The sequence below is a fragment of the Scophthalmus maximus genome, chromosome 17 (assembly GCF_022379125.1).
Source record: "Scophthalmus maximus strain ysfricsl-2021 chromosome 17, ASM2237912v1, whole genome shotgun sequence".
NCBI lineage: Eukaryota > Metazoa > Chordata > Actinopteri > Pleuronectiformes > Scophthalmidae > Scophthalmus > Scophthalmus maximus.
Window position 1 is genome coordinate 7035195 of NC_061531.1, and position 21845 is coordinate 7057039.

Sequence of the window (21845 nt, forward strand, 5' to 3'; positions counted from 1 at the left end):
GTGCTTGTATGAACAAACACTCATACACACATGTACAGTATACTAACACATTCTTAATGCATGTTTGCTCTGTTTCTCTCTCTCTCTCTCTCTCCCTCTCTCCCCCTCTCCCCCTCCCTCTCTCTCCCTCTCTGTCTCTGGTGGGGTGTCAATGCAGATATAATTGGCACTGGCCCTGTGTGGCACTCTGGAGACGATCCGCTGAAATCAAGGGCACACAGATGTAAACAAACACTCTGTCACACTCCTGCGTGCACGCACACACACACACACACACACACACACACACACACACACACACACACAGACAGACAGACAGACGCGCACCAAACCCCCTGCCTATATAGTGCGTCTTTTCACTTAACACTCGTCCTGCAGCCTCCCATGATACTCATTTCCTTGTTTTGATTTCAATGTCACACCGATCCCGTCTCCCTCCTCTGCTCCCGCTCTGCATCAAACGCACATCCCTTCACTCTCTCCCTCTCTCTCTTTTCCTCCTGCTCCACCTCTTCCATTTCCATCGATCTCAGCCCCCCCCCCCCTCACTCTGATGTTTTTTATTTCTCCCTCTCGCAGGCCGGCAACATGCAAATTATGCCCCACAAATGCAAATCCTTCCCTACCAGCGGCCTACAGTGGAGTCAGCCGAGCTCACAGACACCTCCCCTCGATCCTTCTCCTTCCATAACAGAGAGGCATCGGGTCGTTTGAAGCTTACTGGTGAGAACTACATAAAAACTACACATGGAATACACATGACACAGCCTAAGGTGTCATTATTAAATGGGTTTTAAATGGTAGTTATGGAGTTATGTTTGGTTATGTTTTCATTGTTATCCATGTCAGATTTTCTTAGCATCTTACGATCATAACAATCACAATTTGAACAAATAACCTCGAGATAAACGTCCTGTAGTGGTCGGCTGGTTGTGTTACTTTATACTGATCCACAAACTGCAGGTCGTTTTTGAAGCCTCTCCAGTCCCGGAGCTCTCTCCACGGATTGAACGCCCGTCTCGTTCTATCTCTTCTTTCTATCTCTCTCCTCCTTCACCTGCTTTTGTTCCTCTGTCAATTGGGTTCCTTTTCACTTGCGGGGTTGAGCTGTTATTGTTAATTCAGCTGTTCCAACGTCTGCCATTTTCTGTTACTGGATAGTTACCAGGAGAACGTTGCGTTTTTTTCTTTTCTTTTTTGTGTCCTGGTGGCCAAGAGACTTACACGGTCACAGCAAGGTGTATTTGGGACCAATATTAGCGCGGATGGTATCTCCTTTACACCATGCAATCAATTTTAACATCATAATGACAAGTTTACGCCAAACAGTTGTTTAATTTCCACTTTAAGTGTAAGGAAAGAACCTGAACTCATTTGAGAGATTAGAGGAGACTACTGACTGGAGACATCATAGTCATGCAGCCTAGAAAAGGGGGATACAGCAAGCACACAAACCTTAGATTATGTGCAGACTTTTGTTTGTCAGATCTACATTCCCCTTTGGAAATCAGGAGTTCCTACCAGTTTGGTAGGAACACCTGATTTAACTTCTGCAACGCTGCTCAGAAAGCGATCTAGCTCTGCTCGCTGGCGTTGTCTCGCTAAACCTCACTTCTTGTTTGTGCTGTTTCAACACCCGCGTAGTCCTCGGCAGCTCCTGCACTGTACACGTCCTGCATTATTCATGGGGAGGAGGCGCTCATAAAATGAAAAGCGCATTTAAAGGGGGGTAGGGAGGGGGGGACTTCACAATTACAGAATCTAACTTTATTGGCCTTCTGGTGACAGGTCGCACAAACATCCGTCATGATGAGAAAAAAAAAAAAAAAAAAGGAAATTACAGCAGCTGTGAGAGGATGCTTACAAATGTTAGTTACACTTCACAGGCGATTTGCCAAACTTGTTGTACGTTCGACTTTATCGTGGTCAATTTTAAAACAGCTGTTATACAGGCAAAGATGAAGTTCCCCCATCAGATTCCCCCGCTGCTGTCGGCGGGGCTGAAATCACCCGACGCGGGATTTGACCGAACAGAGAAAGACGAGCTTCTGTGCTTTCCCTGCGCCGCAGCCGGAGAAACACGATTAGAAGCAGCGTTTGCACGGTTGACATCCGCTATGACATATCCTCCACATTTCCTTCACCGCTTTGTGAAACACGTATGCCAGCCTGTGTTGTACTCAGGTAACGCGGGCAATTTTTCATACATGCAACCATCTGCGTACAGTATGTGTGCGTGTGTGTGTGTGTGTCTGTCTGTGTGTGTGTGTGTGTGTGTGTGTGTGTGTGTGTGCGTGCGTGCGTGTGTGTGTGTGCATGTGTGTGTGTGTGCGAGTGTGCCTGCGCGCGCGGCCTGATCGCCCTCGGGGCAGATCTCCACACCAGAACAGAGCGGAGCAGCAACTGACCAGCTGTCCCCCTCGCAGCTAGCAGCGTGTTGTCTCTTCTATCCGTTCTCTCTATTCCTGCCTTTTTTTTTTGTTTCTCCAGCTTTCTCTCGCTCTTTTATTCCTCTTCCGTTCCTTTGCTTGTGCTCTGGCTCTCTCTCTCTCCGACACACGCTTTCTCTCTCTTTTTGGTTCTGTCCTCCCTCTTTTCCTCATTATCCACCATTGTCATACTCCTCAGTCTCTCCTCTTTGGGTCGGACACACCCACCACTCATCATCATCATCATCATCATCACATCCCTTCCATCTCTTGTCTCTATCCTTCTCCTCCCCTGCCTTGCTTGCGGTGCCTCCCCTTCTTCCCCACCTCAGTGTTGTCACTGTTAAAGCATGTCCCCTTTGACCTCATCTCATTTTTATTTCCTACCTCCGGTCTCCCTCCACTCCCCGTGACCTCATCCTTTGACTGTGTTCAATAACTTTCTCCCCGCAGCTTCCTCGTCCTCACTTCGCTCTCCACAATATCAGGTGTCATTTGTAACCGCGCAAAATCTCCTGTCTTCCCGTTCCACCGATTCCGTCATTGTAACTGCCGTGTGACCTCAATACCTTTCCTCCATGTGCCATCCCATCTCCCTCTCTCTCCTCCCTCTCCATCTCTCAGCCTTTTGACTTCACACCACACCACTTTTATGCCTTAGTCCGTTCATGCTCTTACATGGTATTAAAAAATATATCTGCCTTGAAAAAATGAGTGCAGGAGAGAAGTGGAAGGCAGATAACATTTTTTTTTCCCAGGGAGGAAACATGAGGATTTGGCTGCTGACTTCATTAGGACGTGGGCTCAAGACTTGTTCGGTCTATTTGCATCCTAATCAGCTCATGACTCTCGCTGCTCTCGAACTCGGGCATCTCGAACCAAAGCGCGTTGAAGTCAGCACGTTGGACTAATGAATACGATGCGATGAGAACCACTCTTATATACATCCACAAGTTTGGGGTAAATAATTGTAATTTTGTTTAATACTGCAGTGCACCACAAATGTACCTTCAGTTTAATAATTCACTCTATAGAAACAGAGGAACAAACTGGGAAGGGCAGAAAAAGAGGTGTAAATGTGAACATGCAGGTGAAGCATCAGGCTAGATACAAGGTGTTTAAAGGTACATGGTGCTTTATGTGTCAGCATCCTAACATTGTGATGTTCAGAAGGTACAGCGTTATATTTACCGAAGTCATCATTTTATTATATTCGCCAATTAGCCCCTGAACGCATCGTGCAGCTGAGGGTGATGGGAATGTGGTTGCAGCCGTATTTTGAACAATTCGGCGCGGTTGATTGATTTCTGGGGGATGATAAACGTATCTTTTAAGGAAGGCCTTGACTGTGAGTTTGAATCCAGACACAATAATGGACCAAGAGGAGAAAGTCGATTATTTTGCCATACTGCCTGGAAAGTCTTTTGGATGAACCCAAAAGTTCAAATCATGAAGAAGGAGAACAGTTTTGACAACCATTTACCGCCTCTGTAAAAACATTTTTTTTTTGCCATGTACTGTAAAGTAGTAAACAATTCATTAACATTTATACCCTACCATCCTCTCTTGTTGCTCTCTGTCTGGTTCACTCAGCCTCATCACTCCCCCCCCCCCGTCTCTCTGTCTCTCCCTCTCTCTCTAATTGGCCGGGAGGATTAAAAGTGTTTAATTAAGAGGTGATTATGTGTAGACTGCTGACGCAGCAGGATCAGGGTGGCTTCGTCCCATTGTCCCGGATGTCATGACCCTGTTCCCCCATTCATCCCCCCAACACATGCCGAGACTTCCTCCTCCATATGTCTGCCTCGGTCATCCCTTATTTAACGTCTCTCTCACTCTCTCTTCTGGTGTTTCGTTGATACAACCAAAAATGAGAAATATATATCTGACTTATCCTCTGTGGCTCATTCACATTACATGAAAAAGACCCCATCAACTATCTCACATGCACTAAATATTAAAGAGCTAGAAAAATGCTTCTATCGCCTGTGAGTACTGGAATGCATGGGCATGGCTCATAAAGTCTGATTATATAACGATGTTGACGGTTACAAAAAAATACCAAGACAAAGCAATGTGAGAAAGCAGAGTAAGTAAAAAAAGGGGGGTGGGGGGATCGGTTTAATAGCAGGGGAAGAGATGGAAGGAGCGAGGAAAAGCGATGCAGAAAACAGCAGAGTGCTAATAAGAACAGCGCAGGGTGAAAAAGAGGCCAAAAACTTGTTTATTGCAATGGTGGGAAGATGAAAGTAAAAGGGATAAGCCGCGGCAATTTCCTTTTTGGCCGTACGTGTGGATAAATGCTGCACGTGTAATTGCATGCCTGTGTTTCAAAGAAAAGGAGAAAAAAAAAAAACTTCTACCCTTGAATACATCTTTTATGAGCCAGAGCATTTGGTATCTTTGACGGTATATGTGCATTTTAGTTGTGGTAATTGATATCGCATTGGCTTTCTGGACAGGGCTGGTGAGTAACTTGATCTTAAGTGGTCTACGATAAAGCCCCTTCATCTACTACACGGAGTAACACGAGTGAAGCGTGTTACAGATACAACCGGACGAAAGGGACGGCTCGCATTTTTTCTGCTGTGCCTAATGAGGAGGATGAAATTGTGAGGCAACGGGGATCATTGTCCTTGAAAACATGCCATCACTCTTGTCACAAAAGAGACCCCAGGAAATACTGTATGTACACTAATTTGAGTCTCAACACACTTAAGACGCACTTGGTTATGTTGAGCATGCACATGTGTGCACTGTGTGTGTGTGTGTGTGTGTGTGTGTGTGTGTGTGTGTGTGTGTGTGTGTGTGTGTGTGTGTGTGTGTGTGTGTGTGTGTGTGTGTGTGTGTGTGTGTGTGTGGGCAGTGCATCTAAAGAAGGGGCCAGATGGGTCACACAGTGCTCCCTCTGTGGTTTTGGTGCTGGAGCATGGCTAATTACATCTTGATTAAAAATGACCTGTCTGTCCCTGCACCTCCTCGATGACACGTGTGTGTGTGTGTGTGTGTGTGTGTGTGTGTGTGTGTGTGTGTGTGTGTGTGTGTGTGTGTGTGTGTGTGACAGGAAGAGTACTGATGGAGGATTTATGTACATTTTTGGGGTCTTGATGGCGTCTCCCAGTGGAGATTAAGGCTCTGCCCCAGTTCTCTCAATTAATCCACCTCCTTGTCTCTGAATTACTCTCAGTTTGTAGTGTCACTCTAAGACAGTGAATCCCAACCAGGGGGTACTCGCACCCAAGGGGGGCACTTCTGCAGTTAATTTGTGGAGAGATTGTGGAAATAATTGTGAGATTATGATGATGATTTAGATTAAAATAGAAATACAGCTGTAACACCTGATAACATTGAGCGTGTGAAAACCAATTAGCAAGTGAGCAAGTCTAAAAAGTAAGAGTGGGTGTTCAATAAATAGTTTTCTAAATTATGAATGGATTATACATTTGAACTACAGTACACTAAATGTAAACATATTCACAAATTAAAATCAATGTATGAACAGTTGAAATGTATTTAGTTTCAAGATACTGATATATGGTTAATAGTTAGCTAAAATTAATAATTACAGTAAACCTTATGTGAACTAGTATTAATTATAGTCACATAAATGATTTGGTTTGAATAAATGTCAGTGTCACCAGCCAAAAACTGTAAATAAAAAAGAAGGCTATACTACTCACCCAATTGGACACAACCTGTAGCTGATTTGTGTTTGAGTGACGCAACCTTAAAAGCCACCAGTTTACATCAGCTCAGTTTTCATGCAAACTCGTGTGTACACATACACAGACGCAAACTGGGGACTGACCATTGTTGGAGCGCAGAGCTCTGGCCGAGATGCCGTTGGTGCCGATGGGATGATGAACCCCGGGTCCGTCCACTACTCCTGCCTCCCCTGGCTGCTTCATAAGCTCGGTCAGAGTCCTGGGGGGGAGGAGAAAAGACACACTTACAACTTCCTGCAGAGTAGATTGTAGAACTTTTTTTTTTTTGTAGAAGTGTACTCACGCAAAGTAACACATAAAGGTAAAGGTAAATGACAGAAAAGAGAAGGGGGACTGAAGGGAGAGTGTTAGATGTGATGGGAAAGAGTTGGGAGAGAGTAAGGAAGATGATAAAAAGATGCACATATTTATACCGATGTATGGTGAAAATCCATTATTCATAAGCATTTAACGTATCAAATCAGCCTTCATCTTTAATCGCTCAACCTGAGCACCAAAAACGGTTTGAAACAAGATTTTTCAACACCTACAAAAACAAACCCAAACAGAGTTGATCCAAGGCAGCGGAATGGAGGATGAAAAAGGAAGAGTCTCTGGATATTTGCTAACTGGGCACGTCAATCATTTATACCTCTGTATATATATATATATATATATATATATATATATAAAACAACTTCCCCCTGGTTTCTCTTATTGTTTGATGCCTTTTGAACAAGTTCTCGTTGCCTCCACAAAAGTGGAACGCAGGCAGGAAACGGTCTTCCAGCTTGTAGACTTACCTCTTCGCCAGCACACAGACCCTGCAGCAAGTAAACGGGGATCGACTGTGTCTTGTGTCAGATAAAAGCTACTGGGCAGATTGTATTCAACTGAAATGTTATAAAATGTTGAGCTCAGTTACTCCCAACCAAGGCTCCTTGGTTGTGTAGTGGCTAGGGGTCGTATGGAGTAGCTCACCGAATTCAAAGAGAGTCATGGCTATGTTGTCAGTGTGCATATAATGTTTTTAAGGTTTTGCGTGTTACCTAAGGTCGGAATGACTATTCGTCTGTGGTGTATCATTCATTGTTGAAATTCTGAGTTGTTGTTCTTACATTAACAGACTGTAAAAGAGACCTCTCAGTTCAAGTGGATCCACACAGCCTGTGCAGGATGGTGGAGGACAAAGGTGCTTTGCATATAAGTGGCGGTTTCATCCGTGGTAATCACAGTTTAATTGCCACAGTAAACATCCCTCCTCTTTTCCTTTTTAACATGGTTAGCTGTAACTCGAAATGCCCTCAGAGAAATGCTACACCCCATAGTTTTCCCATATCACCACTCACGTGGTAAATTGCTTATTATGTCTATGTGTGTAGATGTTTATGAATCTGTAACTGAATTAAAGACAATTCCACGTATTCCCCATGCAGTAGGCAAAAACACTTTAATTGCATGCTGTGACCTTGACCCTTGATGGATTTGAAAAAATGAAATAAATATATAAACACAATAAATCAATAGCGAAGGTCCTGACCCTAGCACAGCCAATTTGCCAAATTTAAACAAAACTGGATTAAAACTGCCTGAATGACATTCCGTAAGACAAACAGACAGACTAACGATGACGAGACAAAAATGAAGAGCCTAAAATGACACCACACATGCTGCACTTAAATCTGCTCATATTTTCACTGTTGACTCCAACGTCTGGAATTGGTTCTTTAAACTTTCCACTGTTTGCACCTATTGACAAGGACTTAAAATAAAGGGGGGAAAATATAACACCAGCAAAATATAACGCAACACCAAACAGTAGACCTGCAATCGGCACTAAGTATAATTTACATTCCATTTTTCCTTTTTTGTTTTTGTATCATTTGTACACAAAATAGTATAAACACCAAATGGAAATTGGTACATTGGTACACACTGACATTGCTATGATGACTTTTGACACTCCATCATATAATAATAATAATAATAATAATAATAATAATATGTCACTACTTAGGTGGACACATCGAAATCAATCGACTCAATACGTGGAGACCATCTCAACTTGTAAAAAACAGTTGTATAATGTGTTCTCTGTCTCCGTCAAGTTTGAGAAAACGGTGACGGGGGTCATCCGGATTATCTTGGATGAAGTTTGGACAACTACAAGTGTACGACGTGCGACGGTAAAACCTGGAGGTGTGGAGCCTAAAAGACGTGGCCTTCCACCAGCCAGGGAGCAGACTCCACTGCAACTCCACAGTATAGCACACAATCGAAAGGATCAGGCAAGGTGGGGGAAAAAAGAAAGAAAAAGAAATTAAACTGGTACTCCTTCCCCTTTTCCCTCGCCGCGCCTCTCACTGCGAAGGTGCCATTAAGCAATATTCAGCTGCTCCAGTGGAGCTGCACAGCGACGTGCCGGTCGACTGTGGTTGTGCTCTGGGCAGCTCCCCGGCGTCGGTGTGAAGCAGGGGTGTTGATGAAAAGGCTTTCAGCTCAGCAAGACCTCTCCAGGACAAATTAATGTTCGGCAAAACGTTTATTTTAAATTAGAGTCTTGCTGGGATTGATAAGTAATCTCTTCTGTCCCCCCAAAAAAGTGTGTAAATCTATAAAATGTCAGAAGTGTAATTTATTTCCACAGTAGAACCCACATACCTTGAAATTTGACAGAATTTAAAGAAGTTGTTTCCACGGGGAAATTAGGGTACGGACCGTTTAAACATACACCTACTGTATACAAAAACAACATGCACTCAAAAGGCTTCCAAGGAATGGATAATATCGACAGGACTTCGTAAAGAACACACACACTGTACCCACACATCTCAATTGACCTTTGCGTTTTCTGCCTGCCAGCCAATCCATTCTCTCTCTCTCATCTCATTAATATCTGTCCACATCCATGCCACTACTTCATTTGTCTTCCACTCTCCCCCTTCTCACTCTCCGTGGTAATAGAGTGAGCTGAAGCTGTGTCTCCGTCCCCCTCCCGTCCCCCCTCCCCCCTCTCCCAACCACCCCGCGTCTCTCTCGATTTCACCCCTCCAGAATACTTAAGAGCGCTATTGCTGGGTATTTGTTGTTCTCTATACCATCCATCTCCCGAGGAACATCTTCTCTCTCTCCTCCTCTAATCCCGGCTGTCTTATCCCCTCAACTTTCCGCGTCCGACTCGACCCCCCCACTCCTGTTATCTCTCGCCCTTTGTCATTTATGTTGCTACGAGCCTTTTATCTTTCGCTGTTATCGCTTCCTCGACCCTGCATCTCTGCCTTTCTTCTCCTCTCAGCCCTCTCATTCCGCCTCTCTCGCAATCTCTCATCATTGTGTCTGGTCCGTCTCTCAGCTTCTTACCCTTTAGCCCAATTCCTATGTTCTCCGGCTTTCTTTCTTTCTTTCTCTCTCTCTTTCTTAGTATTATTAGCCCTCCCCCCACTTCTCTCTTGCCCTCCTTCAGGAAACTGTCACATAAACTCTTCCAACTTGCGATATTAGATCATGCAGGGCACTGTGACATCAGGGCACAGTACCAGCCCAGCAAGCGCACACACACCATTTGCCATGGCCACAGTTACTCCTGACACCCCAGTGCTCCCACTTCAATCCTCATTCCTTTTAAAACAGTTTGCCTTAAACAGTCACGCTTTATCCTCTGTTGTTATATTGAAAAACTTGCTTTGACATCAGGGGGAGACGGGGCCTTCCCTTAATTTGCTTTGAGAAATGGATTCAGTGTTTCTTGAGCTTGACCCATAGAAGGGAATAAAAAATCAGTATATCTCTGCCTCCGATGCTTCGATTCGGTCCATTTGATTAGATGAACGTCTGCGTGAGACGAGTCCCGCATCTGCTGTATATAGACATGCAATACCAAACCACTGTGGTGCACCTTTAATGACTTGGCTTGGAAGGGATTCTGCTGCAAGGATTGCAGAGCACAAAGGCTTTGCTAGCTGGCTCGCGGCTGACAGAATTATGGATATTACAAAGTAATAAAGTAATATCCATAATCCATAAAGTTATTTCTCACAGAAGGGTTGACCTGCAGGAATAAGAAAATTTTAATGTTTTATATTTAAGTGTCATGAATTACTCTGTCGTGTTACCTTTCATTTTGACCCTTAAAGTACAGTAGCATCCACTCTCTTTCTGTCCATGCATATTGCATGTTTTTTTTGTATTAGAGGCATACACATAATTATAGAAATAGCATTTTATTAGCCTTTGTATTCCCTGACAGCAGATGTTTTCGACTTGAGTCTTTATTTTAACGAATTCTCCAGGACGTACCAGGGGCAAAAATAGAAAAAAATATATGTTGTGATTAAAAGACTAAACATACTGTTATGTCCCACAAAAAGCAGGTGATTGGCTTAATATTTACTTATGTTGCACTGTAATATTTGTTGCTGCAGATGTTAGTGCTTGTCCACTCTCGTGTTCCAGATCAGATTTTGGCTCAAACATTAACGGATGGATTATCTTCTGTTACTCGTTTGGCAGTTTGCTCTTAGAACCTCCACACTGGTTAGTCGATGAGACAAGTGCGTCCAGCTCTTTGGCCAATCAGTTACAAAAAGTTGGCTTTTTAAGGTGGCCTGGTAAGGCCTGAGTTAACTGAATGGCTGCATAACAGGCAGTTTGACATGAATGAGGATTCCTAACTATGAATCAGTGGAGTCCAAAAATAAGAATATAGAGCTGGAATGAGCACAATAGTGCCCCTTTAAGGGATTTCACGAGGTTTGCATTCCCCTGCGTTGCAGGATATGAATTAAATAATGAACAAAAGCCGACGTTCAGAGACTGTACTTTTCACAAACTCTCAAACAAAAACTATTTAACAGAGGGCAGTAAATATCCAGCACAGAGGGTTTAATTCCTGCGAGGATTGGTGGAAGTACTGGAAAAAACTCCAAAGAAACATCTCCAGGCGATTTGACAGGCTCAAAGCAGCACATGCTCAGCTTTATCCCGACTGAGACATTGCAGAAATAGAAAACACAAAAAACTGCGTACCTGGTATCCCCCAAAATTTGATTTGATAAAACACACACACACACACACACACACACAACTAAAAAATAGGCAGCAGCCGTGGTGCGGCTCCAACTGATAACAGTGACAAATTAAAAGTCTGCATGGGCCCACTGACTGAGCAGTGGAGCTGTTTAATACCTGTGCTAATTGCTTCAAATGGAGTCGGCCATCTACCACTGTGGAACCTTTTCGATCGGGCGCAATTAGTGATCATTCAGACGTCCATGGGAGAAACAATCAGCCTCTGATATCCAGTCAGCATGGACCCTCTGAACACGCGGCGCCTGGTTGGGCTGTGGCAGTTCAAGGAAGTCTTTATTGAGATCTCCCCTCCAATTTCAATCGGACGGAAGCAGAAGAGATTGTACACGAAGAAGACTTTTTATGACAGGGTATGTTGTTCTAGGGTGTCGAAAGTGTCAGGGGAAATACGGTAAAGTGGGAGTTCAGATTGTTCATGTCTGTGCGTGAATGAAAGCTGAGCATTCCTTGTTTCACCAGACAGATGAGTGGTTCACCAGAAGGCAAACGAATACAACATTGTTCAGGTCCCAGTGTTGGTGATCCATGACAAAATGGACATTAGTTGGTAGTTGTTTCTGGTGTTTGGTTGACTTTAGATGTGGGGAACGAATCTCTCCGCCTCTGATACTATACAGAGAATGCTAAGTTGGCTTCTTCTTATTGTTGGTGGTGTGGGACATTGTGCTGTAGAGCGTTTCACATACACTTCTAACGGGAGTGTGATATTTGAAGGTGCAATTGTTGTGTAATGTTGCTTTAAACAATAATCTCATTACAGGAAAAAGACCACTGTATTGTACAAATGATTATTGAGTATTAATTGTTAACATGGTGGCCGACTTGGTTGAGGAAATTGCTTTAACTGTGCATCCCCATTACCTGCTGTCCTGATAAATTCTGTACAATTAACCTTTTGTCTACAGCACTAATCAGTACGACAAGGGTTATGTCAAGCGTCAGGCCTTTTCATTAACTCCACACTGTTTCAAAAATGATGACATTAAAAGTCTTTCAGCCTGTCCTTTAGAGGTTGGCTGTAATGTAAATGATGAAAAAACAGAGACATCATGGACTTTCGAGTTTTGTTATGGTCGCTTAATATCGGTCACAAGTACAGTATAGAAAAACTGCTGTTAAATAAAGTATGAAAGCAATATTGGTCAAAAAAGAGAGACTCAGCAGGAAAGTGGTGACTGTTGTTACTGATGGAATCAGTTTCACATTGTGAATCGTTGTAGCAACTCATATTTATTTGTTTTGGAATGGGTCAGCTGTTTTCCCGAACTAATGCATGTGACACTTTTATATTAAAGTGTCTGAAAACACATTAAATGTTGTCCGCAACACAGCAGAACTCTTAAAGGTGATCAGGAGTCCAGCATGACGGACATTCACTCACTTGCTCTCTCATTCAACTGCATGAAAAGTCTTCATTTGCAATGAGAACGTTGCAAGTGGACTGCGACGGATTTTAATTTCCAAGCGTTACAGTAGACACACTTGTCAAGGCTGTCCGACACCACACATCGTGCTCTACCGCACAGCTCCCGCAGTGAAATGTTGTATTAATGCAGCCAAACACCGAAACCAAAATCACCGCATCCATAGTTTGTGTTTTGGTAGAGTAGCACAACCTTTGCCTGAATTAGCACTTTTGTTTTTCGAATTGTCAAAGAGCATTTTGAGCCGAAGTCAAAGCGGGAAAAGATCCCACGGCCATGTGATAAGACATTCACTATTGTTCTTCACACACAAACACATCCACTCCCCTGGGTGCATAACACAGTATTTCGTTGCTGAGTCACTCCTCACTGTCACAGCAGGTTAGTTTACATTATGGGGCACCCCTCGGATGATTCTAGGGCCCTGTGACCGAGTGTGGAAGCGAGGATAGAGATACAACCCCGCTGTTTTTCAAAACAGTAATGCGGAAAAATTGTGTGTAACGCTGCACAATTTAACAGCACAGTTGTGTGACCCGACCAACCTACACACGCAGCAATACGGATGCCGCTCGCACCGACTTGCGCATGCCAAACAGAACCGACGCCGCTGCTGGTCTCCTACCTACAGTCGTGCCCAGAGGGAGTTATCTGATGCCACGCGGGGAGTGACTCACTTTAATTCTCATGGGTGGTAATTTGGAGAGGTTACAGTGGGTGGGGATTGCATTGGCATGGGGGTCTGTGTGTGGAAACAAGGGATAGCTCAAAAACTCCTGAGGGGCACGGGAAGTGAATTTCAAAATAAGCAAATTAGCCAGGCAGGGGGGATGTGCTCTCTGCACCTCTTCAACATATTTCACTTTTACTGTAATTAAAAATCAGGCACTCCAAATCAACAGCACAACTCCATTATGGCCTTTTGACCAAACAATCTGACCATCCGCCCACTTGGGGAATATTACGTTCTGTTTACTTGAGTGTTTTGTTTTTATTCACTTCACTAATGTGTCAGGATTAAGTACAACAACAATTCATTTTTTCCCCAAGTCTGTTGCAATGAGCAGTTCTGCAGATTGTGTGATTGTTATGTAAATTAAGATGAGGTCCATAATCATTGTTGAGAAACTGTTGCCTCCGAAGGAGAATGAGTTTGAACCAGAATGTGAAATAAAGCCTGACGCCAGATTAAGATATTCAGATGTAGCATGTGTGCGTGTGTGTGTGTGTGTGTGTGTGTGTGTGTGTGTGTTTACGTGCCGTGTAAGTTTAGTCTCTTCGTCTCTTTATCTCTCCATCCCTCTCTTTGTCTTGTGGTGTTATGAAACGACCGACCCAGCGCTTGAAGTCTCTCTTTATCAGTAATTCACTCTCTCTCTCTCACACACACAAACACACACACACACACACACGCACACACAGATCCCAGATAGTAGGCTAAATGGGCACTGTTGTGGCACAAGTGGTGGCAAGCTTTGTCTCGGATGGGGTCTGATACACCAATCACTCTGACACATAAACATCCACGCACTGATACATGTGTGTACACACACACACAGACACACACACACACACACATACACACACACACACACACACACATACACACACACACACACACACACACACACACAAACACATACACACACACACACACACACACACACACACACACACACACACAAACACATACACACACACACACACACACACACACACACACACACACACACACACACACACACACACACACACACACAGCAGACATGCTGATACGTTTTAGCTGCCAGATAGTGCACCCTTGTAGGCTTGGTACAGAGCCTGGGTCTGTTTCCCACACTGCCATACTCCTATTAGAGCTGACATCTGCCAAATAATGTCCCTTGGCATGGCCGGGTGCCTACCATGCCAGAGCCTGTTTGTGTTTCTTTGTCGTCTCTCATTGTGTTTGTTTGTATGTGTAATACGGAGCCAAGTTGGGACCAATTGTTTTTTTTTTTAATTGAAAACATCATTGTAATTGAAAAACTAAAATTAAGGGAACCAGGAGCAACTGGACTGGACACCTCTCATCCAAGACGCATTTTCCAGTTCTAACTAAGTTTCGGTGAAACCAGGTTATTTACAGTAACTTCTGTGGAGTGTGGACAGTGCTCATTGATGCTTCAGACTGTTTCAACGGTGGTCGTTTTAATTTGATAATGTATGGTAATATCCTATTGCGATGGGGTCCGCGCCACAACCTGCTGGTTAGGCTTCTTATTAAAATATATTCTTATATCTAAAATTAAGATTACAATGATGGGTAATTTTTGTAATATAAGGAAATACAATAAGGGCACAGTCGTATGTACTGTAGGTGTGCAATTTGCAGAAGATGGAAACTAAACATAGGGTTAGCATTAATTAACTTCGTCTTCGTGTCAACTTTGATTCGACAGTGGCGGCATTATGGAAATAGTGGCTGAATGTCCCTCTGTTGATCGTCTTATCGTTTCATCTCTAATTTAATGTATCGCCATATACAGAGAGAGAACTCGAAACAGGCATCTAAGTAGAAAAAGAAAAATCACAGCCAGCATGTTGGAACCAGTCGCTGGCAGGGTCTCAGTGCTAAAGCTGTGGTGCTGCTGAAGATGATGTCACAGAAAAAATACCATATGTCAACCTCTGAGTCACTGCCTGCACTCATTATTTTGGGCTGTCTTTATTTTAGAAACCAAACACACACACACACACACACACGATTAATTCTCCTCAAGGGATTTGTTCTCAAACATTCATCAGTGTGACGCACACATAACCCATGCATGAATACACCTACACACACAGACACATACGCACACGTTTGTCTGCCAAATATCTATCACCCCGCGAAGCCTTTGACGCTATTGATTTCGTACAAGTACTCAGCATGCTCTCATCTCGCCATCATCCATCATTACAGCGCAATAGACAGAGAGGTTATCGATCCATTTTATTAGATATCTATTTCTGTCAAATCAGCCCGACCGGTCTTTGCGGAGCCTGTGGGAGAAGTTGTTAGAGGTCTTAATCAAACAGAATGGAATACAGTAGAATTTGTGCATCTGTGATGTACTGTACGCAGCCATTATGTGATGCAGCTTGCGGCTGTTTCTTAAATAATTCATTATGTATTGCGAAATATTTGTTTATTTAGTTGTTTTTTAAAAACTCACGGTGTGAGTGTTGAGACTATAAAGTAGCTTGTACTTGAATAAAAAAGTACATGTATCCAAAACTAGTTCAGAATGACTATTTTATATTATACAAAAGCATCAACATCTCAACCATCCACTCCTTAAACATGAGTGATGAATAATCAGTTCTGCTTTTTATGGATGCACCCACTGCACAACCTGTAAACGTGTCATGGGCAGCACTGATGAATTGATAACAACAAAGGACTGACTTTGGTTGTTGTTGATTGAATTGGTTATTGTTGTGCATATTTCACCTCATCTACTGAGTCACTGTAATTTAAATGACAAAATATTGTGTGAGAGTTATGGCTCTTTTGCAATTCGAAAGAAAACTGGCGACAGTTTACTTTGATGTGATGATTAAGCTCCATGATTTGTTATTCTAAGAAAAAAACATGCCAAATTAAATGTTTTTTTGCACAGTGCAGTGCAGTATGAAGATGCCACTCTGGCATAAAGTTGAATTTAGCTACACTCTTGTAACAGTATGCTAAAGAATAAGTAGCTTTACAGTGCTCTTTAAACATGTAATTGGCTACAGCAAATCTTATTGTGTGAATTAACGAAGGTGAACTACCACTGGGGCTATTTCAATGACCCAAGCACATGGTGTAAAGCACATTTTGCAAAGTGCATGGCTCAAAAAGGTTGAACTCTCTCTCCAAATAATGGATATGTTTTTCAGCGAAACATGCAACAAACTAATCAGACGTGCCTAGTCCCATTTCCTTTAAATGTCAGGTGTGGTTGCAACTTGGTAAATTGCTATTTTACTCACACATTTGCCAGGTATTAAAAGTGACATATTATGCAAAGGTCTCTTTTTCAGTGTTTTGCTGCAGGAATGGGCAGTATGAGAGCACTGATGCCTTTTCTGAACATTAGAGCATGTAAACCTTTTCAAGTGTTAACCCTAATTAAAAGTATGAACCTGAATACGAGCATAATATGTCACCTTTATGAAAAAGCAATGCCACGGACCCCAGACAAAGTCTTTGTCTGTCAATTACACAATCATCTTCCGCTACCTCAAGGTACCAATGCGCTTGACCACACCTCTTTCTTAAGATCAACACGCCTGTTGGCGCTCAGACGGAGGAGCATTTGCTGTTGAAACAACATGGGTCTAAAAATGGCACGCTTAAGGTGGGCTCAGACTTCAGCAATTTCGGGGGGGCGATCGAAAAAACCCGATCCAGTGACGCGAGGCGCTGCGTCGACCGCTCTGGAGCGATAATCTTAATAATAAGTGATGTGCCATTATTTTCACAATTGGTATTTTGTGCATGTTCGAGATTAGGGAGAAAGAATATCTGCCAAGATTCTCCTTCTGGTGCGTGATGCAACCCGATTTTAAAATGGGTCAGGTTTTTAAAACTCCTGCAGACTGAACCCAGCTTTAGCAACACTTTGTGTGTGTGTAAGATAAGGGAATCAACTGTCTTTTGTATGTATCCAATGTCGGGATGGGGCTGCATTTTTCTACCTCTTGCATGTACTTGTATTGCAGTGTATTTCAGTGGTGTATTTCAGCAGGTTGAAGACGCTGCCCATAATAGCCAGAATCGAAAAGACCCAGTAGACTCCCAGCAGACTCGTTCATGCTCTCAGAAAAGCCCTTCTGGAAGCTGAAACACTGAACAAGAAGCTTCGTCTCAGAAATGGCGGCTCTGAAGGAGCAGATGGCCACCGCGGATGTGAACTGGGAGCAGGAAAAGAATAAACTAATGGAGTCTCTAGAATCAGCAAGAGCCAGACGAAAAATAATGAGAGGAAAAATCAAGGACGAGGAAGAGGAAGAGCTCGAGAGACCACAGAGACCCGGGAGATGGAGACGAAGGCCAGTGGACTTTTAGGCTTTAAGGCTCTGGAGAGCTGGTGGTTTGTAAGGCAGGATGAGATCGCCACTGAGCTCAGATCTCTGCAGGACAAACTAGACAGGAAGGTAAAATTGATGATCTGATCTTCAGAAGAACAAACGGAAAGAATGTTTTCACTGTAAAACAAAGAAAACAAAAAAAGCTCAGCCAAGCCCAATGAAAAATAAAGGGGGGTAATTGAACGAGGCAGAGTGGACAGTACTAAAACGTCTGCAGGGATGTGAGACCCGTCTTCCTGGAAAAGGACGATCTGATCTTTAAAATGATGAATGAGAGGAAGGGTTCTGAGGCAGAGCTCGAGGAGAGCTCAGCCCCTGCTGCATCAGAAGGAAACAGAGATCAGAGAGCCAAGAAAATCTCAAAGCCCTGGAAGACCAGCTGAAGTGTGAGTTGGCTGCAAAGGAGGCGAGCGTCCAGAAAGCACAGGGCCTGGCAAGACGGAAAAATAACGAAGAGGGGGCTGCTCAAACATCAAGCCCCCGGACACTGAACAACATGAAGCTTCAAGCTGCATCACCTCAGCTGATCATTTTCATTTTTAACCACGACCAGTCTGATTATTTCCGCTTATTCCAGGGCAAGATTCAGCATTTTATCGATAAAAATGGTAAATTGATGCTGTCTTTCTTTGTAGGAGCTCGCTCAGAAAACGTAAGGAGAAGGTGAAGCTTAAGAGGAAAAGAAGGGCAGAGAAGGATGAAAAGAGAAACCCGAGAAGAAGGAAAGGAAGGCGAGAGAGGAAAAGGGAAGGAAAAGAAGAAATGAGTAAGCCCCTCCCCTGTTCTCTTAACCCTGTAACCTTCCCCACTCCCTTCCTCACTCCATCATCTTCTTCCCTTACTCCCCCATCTTCCCCCCTCACCATCCAGCCAACTCTTCTTCTTCATCCCTCTCTCTACCAGGGTGACACGGATGCTCAATGTCTTGTGTGTGTGTGTGTGTTTGGTAATTAGACTAATTAAGTGATTTTCCCAATCAGGATGGCAGTCAAAATAAAGTGGATACAAGTAGCTACTTAACAAGACACCTGAATAATTTTCTCAGTTGCTTACAGCGTGTACGGAGTCAGCCATAGTGGTCGACTAAGCCACGAATGTTTTTTTCTCCACTGCTCGTGTCGTAGTGGATCAGTGTGTTATTTTGTCAGGTGACAGAAGCAACCTGACCGACAGACGAGGAGGCTTCAGCTTGATAGTAAAGGGCAACAAACGTGGTAGAGAACATTTAGCATAGCTTTTTCGTTTTCTGCTTCAGGTACTGCACCTCAGTGTTAATAATAGTGTTAAAAACCATTTGTAAATTAATGTCGTGTGGAAGTAAATACGTTTTCACCTATCCATCCATTTGAGCCAATCTTTTGTGATAAGTTCATATCGTGGTGATGAAAATACAATTTATCCATCAGCACAAAGCGGTACAATAAATTTGATCCAATGCAATGAAATGCAACGAGCGCACACACACACACACACACACACACACAAAAACGGCTTTGCGTTGCAGCGCAACAGAAGTGGGAGCCAGGAGTCAACCTGTGTTTAGCTCACAGATATTCACACATAATCCCCTCACACTGCATTCAGTTCAAAGTTCAGCCCTAATACACACACAAATCAAATCCATGTGCAATATGTAGTGTGTCACAGGGTCCACACATACACAAACACACACACACACAAACACACGCACACACACACACACACACACACACACACACACACACACACACACACACACACACACACACACACACACACACACACACACACACACACACAGAAAGAGAGTGCAAGCGTATCTTGACAGTGCAGTATAATATACTAATGTATAAGAAACTCTCACTGCCAATTCCTGTTCCCCATTTGTCATGAAATCAACCGCAGGCATGCGCTCACACACACACACACGCACACACACACACACACACACACACACACACACACACACACACACACACACACACACACACACTTGTGCGACGAGGCTGAGCTCGGCTTTTCCCTTCACGCCAGCGAATGCGTATACCTACTGGATGGATCACATCGCTGACTCTAATCTATCAACCTGTCCGTCTCGACTGCGTCTAAACGTCCATCCCCACTCAGATCTCTGTCCGTCTTTCTCCCTCCCACCGTCTCTGCACCTCCCACCGACCCAATCACTCAACCTCTGTCTTCTTCCACATCATCTCTAATGTATATTATTCCTCAGAGCTGTCCGTTTCACTGGTGCTGTTTCACTTTTTACCTCCGTCCGCGTTCATCCCCCAATCCCTCAATTGCTGTATATTTTAAAGATTATACATGGTGTATTTCTTTGGATTAGTTGAACACTTTTCTTTCCATTTGCAACCTTTTTCTTTCCGCTGTGGCACATCTGCCTCTCTCCCCTACCTTTTCCACTCTCTGCCTTTCCAGCCTTTTTTGACCCTTTTCCCCAACCACTTAATATTCAGCGGACAATAACGGTGATTCGTGTAATTTTTCGTGTCCTTAAATCAGGAGGTTTCCTTTTAAACAAAACTCGATGCCTACGCTCGTCCACGATGCTGCTTCATCGGGGCGCGGCGCGATAGATTAATGGAGTGGTGATATGAAAAATTAACTCGCTCAGTTGTCTGTTTTTATTTAAATGCCAATTACTCAATGTCTTTCAGCAGTTGATCTAAATCTCCTCATTTTCGGAGCTTTCCATTTGGCTCAAATTCACACTCACTCTCTTCCCTCTTGTGCCCGCTGCTTGTTTTTCATTCTCGTTCCTCTGTGATGGCAAATTCAAACTCGGACGACAATCTCCCCATCCCTCTATTTTCTCCTTTTCACTGACTTTGTGTCCATCCCTCTTTCCTCATCTCCCTCTTTTCTTTTTTTTGTTGCTCTAATGGTCTCCCCTTATCTCCGCTGCCTCCTGACTGCCTCTCTCTCTCCCCCTCCCTCCCTCTCTCTCTCGCCCTCTGTTACGTGTGCTGTTTAGCTGCGCTTAGCTTCACCTGTCAGCTCGGATCAGGGCTGTGGAGCAGCAACATGACAAACTGCCCTCTGATTCACTTACACGCACACAGACACACACATGTAAGCGCACACACTTGTAGCGTCTTCTCAGGAACACGCCCTCCACTCCCCAGCCGCCTTCCCAACCCCCACCACCACCACCACCACCGCCCCCCCTCACTGAATTATCGCTTTGTGTTCATGCACACTTGCAGTTACCTGCAGGCCCGTCTTTGTACCGACAATTTAAAGGAATATACTGTTACCTTCCGGCCAACCCTTTTTGCTTCAAGACGTGAAAATCATCTTGGATGACACCAAAATCATCCACGTGTCCCTGGATTGATTTGATTGGTGCACACGATATAAATAACACTAGAAATAACATGTAGCAGAGCTGTTGTGGAACAGTAACAGCTAGATTCCATTAAACTGAGGACTCTTACTAAATTTAAGTGCAACTCTAATTTGTCAGAGTGTTGAAGCAAAGTGTTGCACACCGGAAATGGCCACACAAATAAATCTGCCTTCATCCTTGGCTGATGTGTTAGTTTTGTTTTTTTTACCATAATAAGGACCATTAACCATTCAATGTTATCTGGGAAGTACGTGCTTTGAAGCAATACAACCAATAATATTGCAGGTACTGCTTGCTGTTGTTGACGAGTGGCATATGTGGCATATGTGGCATATGTGGCTGTGTGTGTGTGTGTGTGTGTGTGTGTGTGTGTGTGTGTGTGTGTGTGTGTGTGTGTGTGTGTGTGTGTGTGTGTGTGTGTGTGTGTATGTGCCCTATAAGGGCTATTGCTACAGTATTTGCTGATATTTGATTCTTATAGAGGTGAAATAGTCCTGTTTATTTACTGCAAGTCTACAAATTTAGTACATTTCCCCCCTTTGCACTGTAGTGGTTAAAGTGTCCAACAATAATTGTGTGCTTTTTTGTTTTTTTATACTCCTGCAGTTTATATCATAGTGTGCAAACTCTTCTTCAACTCTTTCAAATCCTCATCCGCCCAGTGGTAGAACTGCAATAATAGACATTTTATTAAATGCTTTTTCTTCAAATTTGATTTATCATTTTCCCTCACCATCGAATTCCAACA

General features: G+C 43.5%; 2 protein-coding genes across 2 annotated transcripts in view; one reads left to right on the forward strand and one right to left on the reverse strand.

Moving 5' to 3' along the window:
* The window catches only part of ccdc97 (coiled-coil domain containing 97), a 167884-nt gene that overhangs the window by 49709 nt on the left and 96330 nt on the right, over positions 1–21845 (forward strand). The window contains exons 3-4 of the mRNA XM_035614003.2: positions 580–723; positions 18384–18514. The gene's annotated coding sequence lies outside the window, so the exon portion shown is untranslated. The remainder of the gene's footprint in view (positions 1–579; positions 724–18383; positions 18515–21845) is intronic.
* The window catches only part of LOC118288187 (protein shisa-8), a 79258-nt gene that overhangs the window by 35584 nt on the left and 21829 nt on the right, over positions 1–21845 (reverse strand). Inside the window, exon 3 of the mRNA XM_047328362.1 lies at positions 6238–6353. Within this exon, the coding sequence (XP_047184318.1) occupies positions 6238–6353 (116 nt within the window). The remainder of the gene's footprint in view (positions 1–6237; positions 6354–21845) is intronic.